Source organism: Schistocerca americana, chromosome 2, assembly GCF_021461395.2.
Source record: "Schistocerca americana isolate TAMUIC-IGC-003095 chromosome 2, iqSchAmer2.1, whole genome shotgun sequence".
Taxonomy (NCBI): domain Eukaryota; kingdom Metazoa; phylum Arthropoda; class Insecta; order Orthoptera; family Acrididae; genus Schistocerca; species Schistocerca americana.
In genome coordinates this window covers 210,864,494-210,877,942 of record NC_060120.1, presented here as the reverse complement: position 1 = coordinate 210,877,942, position 13,449 = coordinate 210,864,494, and the positions used below count along the sequence as shown (strand labels likewise).

The 13,449-nt window shown below is 39.5% G+C and overlaps 1 protein-coding gene across 3 annotated transcripts in view; it reads right to left on the bottom strand.

The window, feature by feature from the left end:
- Positions 1-12,442, bottom strand: part of LOC124596277 (very-long-chain (3R)-3-hydroxyacyl-CoA dehydratase 2) — a 71,994-nt gene extending 59,552 nt beyond the window's left edge. The window contains exons 1-3 of one of the 3 annotated variants that reach the window (XM_047135356.1): positions 12,298-12,442; positions 11,717-11,925; positions 11,523-11,640 (exon numbers count right to left, since the gene is read on the bottom strand). In XM_047135356.1, coding sequence (XP_046991312.1) covers positions 11,523-11,640; positions 11,717-11,808 — 210 coding nt within the window. In that variant the 5' untranslated portion in view covers positions 11,809-11,925; positions 12,298-12,442. Of the gene's footprint in view, positions 1-11,522; positions 11,641-11,716; positions 12,241-12,297 lie in introns of those variants that run through there. The other 2 variants (XM_047135357.1, XM_047135355.1) reach the window with 2 other exon arrangements.
- Between the last annotated feature and the right edge of the window lie 1,007 nt (positions 12,443-13,449).

Below are 13,449 nucleotides of genomic sequence, written 5' to 3'. Positions count from 1 at the left end.
CTTACTTCTCTTTTGAGTACCAGTCTATCTTTCCCCCTGTCCATATGCATACACTTCTATCATTGAAGTCTTCTCAATTTCTGTGGTTTTCTATAACCTTCAACTTATTTTCCATAAGCTGGCCAAAGAATCAGGCTACACGACTACCCATATGCATACACACAATGAAACACAAAGACATAAACAGGAAGAGTACAGTTTAAGATAATGTGGGAACCGTCATGTGTTAGAGGGAGAAAAGTGTGCACAGTGATAGGTAAGCGCACCTGGTTATGTGAGGTGATGGTTCCACATGACATAAAGGTATGTACAGGGATATATTTATACAGGGTGAGTCACCTAACGTTACCACTGGATATATTTTGTAAACCACATCAAATACTGATGAACCGATTCCACAGACCGAACGTGAGGAGAGGGGCTAGTGTAACTGTTTAATACAAACCATACAAAAATGCACGGAAGTCTGTTTTTTAACACAAACCTACGTTTTTTTAAATGGAACCACATTCGTTTTGTTAGCACATCTGAACATATAAACGAATACGTAATCAGTGCCATTTGTTGCATTGTAAAATGTTAATTACATCCGGAGATATTGTAACCTAAAGTTGACGCTTGAAACCTCCGACGTTCAGTTGCGTGTTGTAACAAACACGGGCCACGGTCGGCGAGCAGCATCTGCAGGGACATGTTCACGATGATGACCGTGTTTACCAGTGTGGCTGTAGTGCACTGTTGTGGTTTGGTCTAGCTGTCACAGTGTCCGCATGTAGCGCTTGCTGCTATTGTTATTCTGCATTCGTCTCCGCCCGCAGACCAACTGTAGTACACCGTGTTACCAAACGTCTGTGATAGTGTAGTGTTTTAGGAACTGTGAATATGGTGTATCCGAACTCTGAAAAGGCAGAGATGATACTCATCTATGGTGAGTGTCGACGAAATGCAGCTGAAGCCTGCAGGGTGTATGCAGAACGGTACCCGTACAGAGAGCATCCAATGTGCCGCACATTGCAAAACATCTACCGCCAACTGTATGCAACAGGTATGGTCGTAGCACGCAAACGGGTCCATAACAGGCCCGTCACAGGAGAAGCGGGTGCAGTTGGTGTGTTAGCTGCTGTTGCCATGAACCCACACATGAGTACACGGGACATTGCGAGAGCCGGTGGACTGAGTCAAAGTAGTGTCATGCGCATACTGCATTGTCACCGCTTTCACCCGTTTCATGTGTCGCTACATCAGGAATTACATGGTGATGACTTAAATCATCTAGTGCAAAAAATTCAAAGGGGGGAAAAGTGTTGTGACTCGCCGATCTTTCAAAGTGCTGCCGCAGTTACGCGCGCCCTCTACATGCGGCGCTGTCTGCCAGCCATGCAGCAGCCACGCCACCTAAGCGGCCAGCCAGCCAGCGGCTGCTAGACTTGGACTCAGTGGTGATTTGACTGTTACCGTGTACACATGTCTTACTTTGTTTACTTGATCTGTGACTTACATGTATTGTGTCGTCCTTGAAATATATTTGTTCAACTTTATGTTATAACAATACATTTTGTAGAGATTACTCTGGTAAGTTTGAATTCTCATTTCCACTCACATTGTGCAATGCTCACCATATTGCACAATGACCCTTGCAACAGTTAAGCTACACCTAGACAACATGCCTGGCAAGAACATGAAATTGTACTGTGAGGTGTCAAGTGGAAGATCACGCCCTTTCATCTCCATTGCATTTTGCTGGCCATTGTTTGAGGCCTTACATAATCTTTGTCACCCTGGAGTCCGGTCAACATTCAAGCTAGTATCTAAGCGATCCTTGTGGTCAGGGACAGATACTGCTATGACTGGAAAAGAACTTGCCAGTGTTGCTAACTTTACAAAATCACCTTACAGGTTCATTCCCCAATTGAATAGTTCCCGGATGCTGCTTCACATTTCACCCACATTCATCTTGATGTGGTGCACCTGCTAGGGGACTTAGTTGATGCCATCCTACTGTCAGAAACAGATGATCAACGAGAGTTTCTTTGCAAGTTACAGGAACATGTAAACCGCATTAAACCTACAAAGGCATCCTGGCATGGTTATCCAACAACTTTTGTGATTTTCAAGAAGGCACCTACGTTGTGGTCAAGTGCTGCAAAGCAGGCACATACGACCCTGACCTCCAGCCCTGCCGCCACAACAAGTTGCTGCAGAACCTACATGCACCACCCACTCTGGACGACAAATCCGCTTCCTGGCCTGGCTCAGAAAAGACGCCCCATGTTCTGCTTTCACTAAGGGGGCTACACATGTCAACTGCTATGGTCGCACACATTACCTCCATTCGCACTCGTCCAGAGATGCAGTAGTGATGCGGGTTGCATGACTGAGTAGACAGATGAATGGCTTCACCTGCCAAGTTTGTGTCCACTGCTTGGAGCACTGTGTTAATGCTTATTACTTACACCTTGAAGTTTAACTCATTTACTTTATATTTATTCTGTTCTCTACTTGCTTATATTAGCTCATCGCCTATAGCATCTGATTCTTTCCCTTCTGTTATTTTGCATTAATAAAAGTGTTGAAGTTTATTCTCAGCATGTGATTGAGCACTTATTAAGTACGGGTAGCACAACACGATTTATTATTCCTGTCACGAGAATATCAGTGTAAACTCTAGGACCGGAGGGAGGGCGGGGAAGGGGGGGGGGGGGGGGGGGGGGAGAGGTGGAATAATAAGTCATTCGGCTGTAAATAGCAGCATGAGTCCAACAACAGTTCACTGCCGTATTGGTGTCCATGCAGTGAATACACATAACAGCAAAACTCGCAGCACTTTAAGATGACACCTAGGTCAGTTGTCAAAATATTGTGCAGAAAATTTAAACTACTTGCTGTACCACCTGGAAGCTTGTTGATAACAAGAGTGAACTTAATGAAGTGCAATGAGCTGAAACGATATGAGTGAAATCCATTTAGAAATGCTAAACCTGTAACGTTATGAATGCACAGGTATGAATAAAAATCTAAGGCAGACAACAATTTTTAATCAAATCTCCTGCTTATCATCGACAGTCATCTAAAGCAACTGGGCTTTTCTAGCTTATCTGCAGGACCAGCCCAAACTTTCAGTGTCACTATCACTTGTTATCCCTGTGGCAGTGGAAGACCTAGTTCTACACGTCCATTACACGACTTGTGTTATTCCCAATAGGAGAATTTCTGACTCTTTATTCACAAGAATTGGATAAAAACAGAAACAACACTGAATTTTAGGGTTAGACTTAATAGTTTGGATGGCCTATTTGGTTGAGGTGATAACTTGCAATAAGCAGCAGATCTATCATGGTCTGGTGTAAATGTTCCTTTCTCGTGACACACTATGTGAACATATTCAGAGAAGGTTCTAAATTTATCATTTCCAGTGGCTGCTCAGTAGAACTTCTCTCACTAACTGAAATGTAATGACGTGGAGCAAACACTTGTTCTCTCTGTCTCCTACAGTAAATAAAAGCTAATTTTCGTTCTTCCTGCAATTCACTTTCAGTAAGTAATTATCTGGTAAATATCAAACTTACTTCACAATCTATGTTACTCTAGGTCTTATTATTCACAGAGTTTTTATGTTTAGATGATTATAATGGTGTAGTTAGTTTTGTTGACAAATTTTTATTTTACAGGAGTACCATGCACCTTATTTAAGTAGACCCTTACAGACGAATCTCTTGTTGAAACATTGACCTTTACTGATTTGAGGTACTATGTTTCCTGACATAGAAATGTATCCAGGCTTACCTAAGATATTGTATGTAACTGGCACACAGTGTTTTGGGATACAAACCACACCTGTCACTGAGTGAGCTGCCCTATGTTTGGCTTAGTACAAGTCTTTGTAGTATCTCTTCCTAAAATTCTGCATAACTGCATGGCACTAAATTAACGTAGCGCCTGAAAAAAAATGTGAAGCAATCTGGAGACATGATCAGATGACAATGTAATTTCATACACGTACACCCCACTGACAGAGATATACACTTACATTGATTAGAGTTAAAATGCTCTTTGACTGGAAGAACAGACACCAAAGTGTATTAGAGCTGCTCATGTTGAGTATTGTTATCAGACCTGGTAAGGTGAGACATGTAAACAGCTTCAGTTGTTGAGTGATCACTGTGGAGGACATTGAGCATATTTACATAATAGAGCACTATCAGCACAGGGAGCGAAAGGCTGTTTACAATTTGTACAGAAACCAGATGGCAGTTATGAGAGTCGAGGGGCATGAAAGGGAAGCAGTGGTTGGGAAGGGAGTGAGACAGGGTTGCAGCCTCTCCCTGATGTTATTCAATCTGCATATTGAGCAAGCAATAAAGGAAACAAACAAAAAATTCAGAGTAGGTGTTAAAATCCATGGAGAAGAAATAAAAACTTTGAGGTTCGCCGAAGACATTGTAATTCTGTCAGACAGAGCAAAGGACTTGGAAGAGCAGTTGAACGGAATGGACAGTGTCTTGAAAGGAGGATATAATATGAACATCAATAAAAGCAAAACGAGGGTAATGGAATGTAGTCGAATTAAGTCGGGTGATGCTGAGGGAATTAGATTAGGGAATGAGACACTTAAAGTAGTAAAGGAGTTTTGGTCGAAGTAGAGAGGATATAAAATGTAGACTGGCAATGGCAAGGAAAGCGTTTCTGAAGAAGAGAAATTTGTTGACATCGAGTATAGATTTAAGTGTCAGGAAGTCATTTCTGAAAGCATTTGTATGGAGTGTAGTCATGTATGGAAGTGAAACATGGACGATAAATAGTTTGGACAAGAAGAGAATAGAAGCTTTCGAAATGTGGTGCTACAGAAGAATGCTGAAGATTAGATGGGTTGATCACATAACTAATGAGGACTTACTGAATAAAATTGGGGAGAAGAGGAGTTTGTGGCACAACTTGACTAGAAGAAGGGATTGGTTGGTAGGACATGTTCTGAGGCATCAAGGGATCACCAATTTAGCATTGGAGGGCAGCGTCGAGGGTAAAAATCTTAGAGGGAGACCAAGAGATGAATACGCTAAGCAGATTCAGAAGGATGTAGGTTGCAGTAGGTACTGGGAGATGTAGCAGCTTGCACAGGATAGAGTAGCATGGAGAGCTGCATCAAACCAGTTTCAGGACTGAAGACCACAACAACAACAATCAGCACCTGACTGAGTTCGAAAGAGGCCTCATTACTTATCATTTGGCAGGCTGGTCAAATTGTGCAATATCCAGATTTGTAGGTCATTCAGATGTGACAGTGGCTTGGAGTTGCACTGCATAGGAAATGAGGGCAGGTATAATCATCAGTGTTCCAGTCGACGACATCTCACAAGAGAGGATCACCGTACTGTGCACCAAGCTCATCACAGCCCTTCACATCTTTGCCTACCACCTGAATACAAACAACAGATTTCCAGCAACATTCTGTGTCATCCCACACTTGGCCGGAGGTGACTAGCAGCAGCCAGACTAGGGAATTACTGTCCCACACATACACAACCATTAACACAACACCACAAAATACTGCATCTGGAGTGGTGCTGTGACCAGGAAGCATGGACTGATCAACGGCATCGCATCGTTTTAAGTGATGAATCATGATACTGCATTATCCCTGATGAACATTGTTGGTGAGTACTGCAGAGACCTCAGGAGAGGTACCATTCTTTCAACATCTTGGAGACACACAGACTCAATCAAAAAAATAAAAACACAAATACAAAACAAACACAACGTTTCCAGAATACAAGAGAACTCAAAAGCTGAAAACTTACAAACACATTCAAAAAACACACACAATGACAACACCACACAGAAAAAACCAGATCGTACACCATGATCTACACACAGAGTTGCTAACATCGTAAAGAGACAGGGCTTCAAAATAGCATATAAGCCTGGACAAACCCTCCAATCACACCTAAGCCAGCTAGCTACCAAGAGGAACAAATTTCAACAATCAGGAATATATAAACTTTAAAAAAATTATATCACACTAAACACACACACACACACACACACACAAACACACACACACACACACACACACACACACACACACACACACACACACACACACACACACACACACACGCATACATGAATAGATCACAGATACTTCAATAATTACACTCGAAAGTTTGGCAATAACATTTGATCTTTGGCAAAAACATTTGACAGTCCGCAACAGAAACCAAAACATTGCATTGAAACAAGCGTTCAGTTCATAGTGCTATGGAATGTGGGGGAAAAAAAAACGCAAATTTGCATTCATAAGAAGAAGTACAACATCAAAAATGCAACAGGAGCGTAATATGTAAGAAATTGTGCACGCAACCTGTAAGTACAGTTCAAGACAGTACTACTTAATAGGAAATACCAACCACCAGAACTGTTTATAACCTATAGGTACAGTGACAAAAATGTAAATTAAATAGCAAACATATGTACATATTCCAGGCCACTGAAGATGCCTTGCAGAAAATAAAGGCAAAACGCATAAGGCACTAAAATTGTGTTTTACTCAGTTGCTGTCAGACAGTCCATAAGTAAAAATTATCAATATACCGTAATATTACACGCAACTGAAGAAGACAGGACTACAAAAGTTGAAGATGACACACAGCAGTGTTACTCCTGGTGTCACGGTGCAGGGAGCCACTGGGAATGAACTCAGGTTGTAAGATGCCTACTCCATTATTTGTTTCTATCACAGCCAAGTTTCTCTACAAAACCAGCTGTGTTAATTTAACCGTGTGATAGGATTAATGCTTATGCTGTACAGCTTAGAGTGGGCCTCTTACTCCTAAGGAGCATACACTTGAAGACTAAAAATATGCCTACCCATATATGCCCTATCAAAATCACCACACTTGCTACTAAAAATCTTCACACTCAGTTCCAATAGATATGAAAAGGATTCAAAAGGAGACAACAGCTTCACAGAACTGATATGTTTATTGTCTAGTACAAGGCACAGTACACATTCTTAGAGTTCTGCACACACGTACTGACGTTCACTCTTATTTCATCTTTGTTATTACTTTTATGGGGTAACCATTGCTTCTACCGATCTTTGCTCTAATGGCTTGCTTCTAGTATCGATGAGTTCTCTATCTCATCCATGAACACTGCAACATTTAACAGATTTATCAAACTTCTTACGGCACTCAGTCACATATCGTTCAACCAAGCCTGACATTACGCCATGACTCCCCACTACTCTTGCATTCCATACTACCCGTGACAGCTGGTGCCAAACCGAGCTTCTCGAACCCTTTGAGTTCTCCTGGCGATAGTGCTACTGCATAAAGCTGCTAATTGTACGGTTCAGATATCAATACTCAGGGAGTAACTGTATCTGTAACCTTACAAGGTCATGGCTAGTAGAGATTGAGGAAACGTCTCACATGTGTTACCTCTCATGCGATAGCACTATAGTACTATTTTTCAACACATGGTACATGTCTCTGTGAACTGTCTGCATGAAGAGACACCTGAAAGCAGTAAAATTCCCACTATGACCTCTCCCCCCCCCCCCCCCCCCCCCCCTCCAATAGAACATATGTGAGACAAGCTCTGACATCAACTCTGCCCTAGTTCCAGTATACACATGGACCAGTATAATGACTGCTGGGCCAGCTTGCCTCGGCAAAAGATTCAACAACTTTATAATACCCTGCCAATAGAATCAGAGCATGCATCCAGATCAGAGAGGGTGCACCTTCATTCTGATTACTGGGCTCATACTGCCACACTCTTTGTAAATGTGACTTGATATTTTAATCACTTAAAGAACCTCAAATACACTCTCAATGTGTGAATTTTCCCTTCTGGGTGCTTCACTTTTTTCCTCAGGCAGCGTACAATTGTGTCTGTATTTTGGGCTTCAATCAATCACCAACATACTAACTACAGAACAAATCATGGCAAAAGTTGATCCAGTCCTGTATTCGAGGCTGTTTATGAGTTTGCCAGTAATTTTATAATCCCCTGGTTGCATTACAAGCACCGCTGCCATCTCTAGGTATCGCGACATGCCAGATTTTTTGTTGGGGTTGTCTCCCTTATGGAAGCTAATTTCAACGTGCCTCTAGACCCCTGCCTATCCTACGATGTGGGACACTCCGCCTGGCTCCTCAGTCAAGACCACTCCAGCTAGGATTGCCCTGCTAGTAGCTACACTATCCCTGGCCAAGCTCTTGACTTCATCGAAGCACGCGAACCCTGCTGCCTAGCAATGAACATGCTTTCGATAAGGTGGTGTCCTAAATGGAAATGTAAAGTAAACAAAGAAATTAAGGTAAAGAATGAGGAATATCTGGAAGTACTTTTGTTTGCTGATGACATCGTTATTATTCAAAAGAATGAAGATGACCTCCAAACATCAATATACCAGCTGAATGAAATTTGCATGAAGTATAATTTTAAAATTGTAGCATCAAAACAAAAATAATGTCAATCCACGGAAAATATCCAGTCAGGGCAAAAACAGTTTTGGTTCACTCAGTTTTAGAACAAGTGACTCAAATCTCTTATTTAGGATGTGCTATAAGTTTTGATTTGGACCATGATACAGAAAATAAAATACACAAATTACAAGCAGCCTGTAGAACCATTAGTGGAATATTGGGCCATAAAGTACAAAAAGAAACCATCATGAAATTCTATAAAGTAATGGTGGTTCCTATATTATCAAAGGGCTGCACAAGAAGAGATATGATTAGAAACAAAGATATTAGAACAGAACTAAATATATTTTCGTCGTGAATGAAGAAAATTCAAAAATACCCTGAAAATTGGAAACACCACCTCATAATAATACTAAGCCCCAGAATTCCTCAAAAGACCCTGAGCGACAAGCCAAATGAGAAAAGAGGTATTGCAAGACCTAGAAAAAGATGGGAAAGATTTTTTTGTGAGTTCAAAACAGACAAAAGTCTAACCCTTGAAAGGAAGAAGAAGAAGAAGAAAAAGAAAAAGAAGAAGAAGAAAAAGAAGAAGAAGATGATGATGATAGCAGCAGCAAAAGAGAAATTTTATTGAATTTCTTTTTTATTTACACCTTTGAACTTTGAAAATTATTGAGAAAAAAGGAAGGAAGATTGGGGTTTAATGCCCCACAGACAATGCAGTTATTAGAGAAGAAAGAGAAGCTTAGATTGGAAAAGGAAATGATCCATGCACCTTCAAAGGAACCATTCCAGCATATACAGGAAAGCACAAGAAAGCTAAATCTGCATCAGCAAAGGGAATTTGAACTGCCCCCTTACTTGGTGAAACTACAAAATTTCAAGAGTAACTGAACAGTGAACAAAACTGTGCTGGTTGTTTGTTCTTTGTAAACAATTTATATTGTTATTGTTTATTATTTTTACAATGTTTTGTGATTTAATTTTAGCTTATCATTTACTGGTTGCAATAAACTTCTATTGGGAATTTGGCTGCTTCATTTTAAAACTAAAACTATTATTTACAGTTATGCAATCTAATGTCCAAAACAATTTTATTCAAATTGACAATACTGGTCATGGAAGCCTTTGCACATAAAACTAGTTGTTTTAATATCAAATTCAGAGACAATTGTATATGTAAACAAGTTGTGAATGGTAGTGGCAACACGCATTTAATCTTATTGGAAACATTAGTAGGCACAAGTGCACTAAAGCTGGACATATATAAAAATAAGATTGACAGAAAATGCTAACTGCCAAAGCAGGAACTGCTAGAGATGAAATAAAAAACTGTAGAAGCTGCATGATTATTGGAAAGATAGATGCCACTTAAAGGAAAATTAAAGAAGACTTAGGAGAAGTATTTGTATGAATTATCAAGGCCTCAGCTGGAAAGCCAGTCTAATCTGAGAGGAGAATGATGAAAAATGGCAGGAAAGAAACTTTAACACAATAAGCTCTCAATAAAAAATAATATTTAGTCATGCTTTAAAAATGGACACTGGTCATTTTTGAGAGGTGGATCAATGTGACAGAGACACACAAAACACTCTGTGACTTAATGAAAAATGTACTCAACCCAATTCCACACAAGCCAGGACCTAACAGGTATGAATATTACCTAACAACCTGTTTAATGCACTGAAGTCCAAAATACTAACATGAATTACTTACAGAAGATTGGAAATAAGCATATCAAAGAGATGAACAGTTACAGAGATGTAACAACATGAGAGAGAATATTTTCATCAAACAACTTATTTTACAAGATAGACTGAGGAACGGCAGACCTAAATTTGTAGAGTTATTTATTTTTAAGTTTCTGACAATGTTGACGGTAACAAACTTTTTGAAATTCTGAAGGTAACACAGATAAAGTGCAGGAAACAGAAGGTTATATACCACTTATACAGAAATCATACAGCAGTTGTAAGATTGAAAGGACTCAAAAGGGAGGCAGTAATTGAGGTGGTACTCAGACAGGGCTGTAGCCTACCACCAACGTTATTCAATCTGTACAATGAGCAAGCAGTAAAGGAACCCTGAGAGACATTTAGAAAGAATGTTGAAGTTCAGGGAGAAAACATTACAGTTTTAAGTTCTGCTGATGTAATTTTGTCAGTGACTTCTAAGAACTCTGAAGATTAGTTAACCAGAATGTATAGTGCCTTGAAAAGAGGTTACTAGATGAACACTGAGAAAATTTAAATATAAGTAACTGTACGTAATTGACTTAAATTTGTTGCTGCTATGGGAATTACATTAGGAATATGTGATATCGGCAGAAGACATAAAGAGAATATAAAAAAGAAACACTTATAAAACTTATGGGGTATAAAACTTAGGGGAAATATTAGTACAAAACAGAATGTGAATGTGCCTTGCTTTTATGCAGAAAGTAACTGCAGAGATCTCAGTCGGCACTGAGATTTCAATAAATTTGGAATCATATTTTCAATTGAAACTGTGAGTGGGTCGCACTGAGACATAGGCCTATATTATTCTACAATTATATTCCAATCATCAACTACAGACTGCACCTAAAGAGAGTGAATAGACAAGTTTAAACTGCACAAAAGACTTGGTAATAATTTGTAGACACTGAGTTTAGGAAACACCCTCATTGCTCATCCATCAGGGTATTTCCTTGTTGGGATTTACAGACCATCATAAACAATACCGCTAAAACCTTACAAATTTTCATGGGAAATATGTAAATTGCATAATACTAGGAACAGCAACCGCTTCCATTAGTTTTGATTTTCACATTTTCTCAAAATTATCAGTAATATTTATGCTAGTTGTATGGCAACATTTCCATAAAGTTCAGGCCCTAAAGTCAATGTAGCATATACTAAGAGAACAATAATCAGGGGAAAAGCTAATACACAAACAAGTTCTAAGTGCATGTACCCCATCACACTCACTAATATCACAGTGTTACACACTGAGAGTATTGCTGATTCAGCAACCCACTAAAATGAAGAAAATATGCTTTCTTATTAGAATGCTGATAGAAAATTTGCCTCTTAAAGATCACTTTATTACCTCTAGGGCAGCTGCATTCTGGAAGATGCATATAGGAAGTTTAACAACTTCCCACAATATAACACTTTTCGAGGGCTGCAAATGGTGTCTTATAGTAAGGAAGAGAATATACGACCATCTGGAACGCGAGATAAACATTTAAACAACATTTTCATTCATGATTATGAAAAGTACGTTTCACATTATATACTTGCCCCAAGAACTGGACAACGTTATATGCGAAAAGATACGCTGTGCCTAGAGTTCCGGGCCCTTTACGCACGCTCGTTTGTGATTTCTTGGCCATTTCCCTGAGATATTCAAACACCACCCACTTGCTGCTCAGTCAACAAACAAGTATGCATGAAGCGAAGAACCCAAGTGGGAAACTTGTTTAAAAGCTGACTGGCAATATTGTAATATGCTGCCAACACAAAACAGTATATTCAACCACCGAAATACTAGCCCCAACACAAACAATAAACAGGTACAGGGTAATGAGTGCTAACTGGTATATATTCTTTAAAGCAGTTTTCTATTATGACTGTAACACACAGCAATGTACGAATTCAAATCCTGTCGCCTTTTATAAACTCTTTAAGTCTGGGCGTCATAAACAAGTATTGTACGATGCACGCGGCTCTGCGCATGATGGACATTCTCTGCATAAATTAGCCCTACATCTATTGCAAGATTGAAAGTGTCAGAATGAAACCCATAACATTGCTATGCTTTAAAGCCTTTATTACAACGAAAACCAAAACAGTATCTACAGGAAATGTTAACAGAATCGTACATTTACGACAGTGTGAATGTATGTTTATTTTCCTCAAGCTGACACTTATCAAACAAAAACAACCGAATCCGATAAAGGGATAACATGTTTTTCTCTGTATTAAATTATCAGCAAATATCTATTAATTTTGCGAGTAATGTTGGCAGAATGCGCACCGGCATTTCGAACCCAGAGAATACAATGAACTAGGTCCTGTGTGATCGATAGAGAAAAATCGACCTATGAATCTGTATAAATGAAAAATAATCAATTTTTGAAAATGTAACGTAATTGGACAGATAAAAAAATCTGTTCACCAAGCGCTGGGATGAAAGCACACATATAAAGGTATTTACATTTACAAGCTTTTGGGGCCACTGGCTTTTTCTTCAGGCAGAAGGGTTGAAGGGGAAGACAAAGGAGTGAAGGAAAAGAGCTGGTGAGGTTTAGAAAATGGGGAGGGTTCGCATAAGTCGCCCAGAACCCCGAATCAGGAGAGACTTACGGGATGAAATGAGAAGGAAAGATTGATTGTTGGGGATTGAACTGGACTGGTCTGTATCTCTACATCTGGGACACCTTTCTGGTGACCAGTTGTTCTGGACCGAATTATGTGTAAGTCAGCCCGCTGCCTTGTTTCATAGATATTAACAGTTTCATTTAATGTTAATGAGCTGTCTGTGTTTCGTTGGTAGATCTTAATGAACGATGTAACACATGAAATCTAAACAAATAGCAGTGTCATAATGCCAAGTCTCTTAAAACGTTGCGTGCATTATTCATTATATCTCAGATTACATATTATACGTACGAGTATTACTCTTTTTTGCGTTTTGTAGATGGGTGAGTTACCTCGAAATATGATTCCATATGGTAATCTGGAGTAAAAGTAAGAATAATATACTTATATAAGGAATAATTTGATGACTGATTTGCTGAGTACCGTTACAACATAACACACAGTTTACACCTTATTAGAGATATAATTGATATGTGTGTTGCATTTAAGATTTTCTTCAAGCCATATACCAAGAAACTTAACAGAGTTTTCATTGGATAGCTCTTGGCTGTTTAAGAGCGTCCCAGAGATTTGTGTCATCAAAAACTGGTTAGTATGGCCTGAAGTTGGCTTCATATCTATTTCATCCATATGTAGCAGGAACAGTCTGGCCG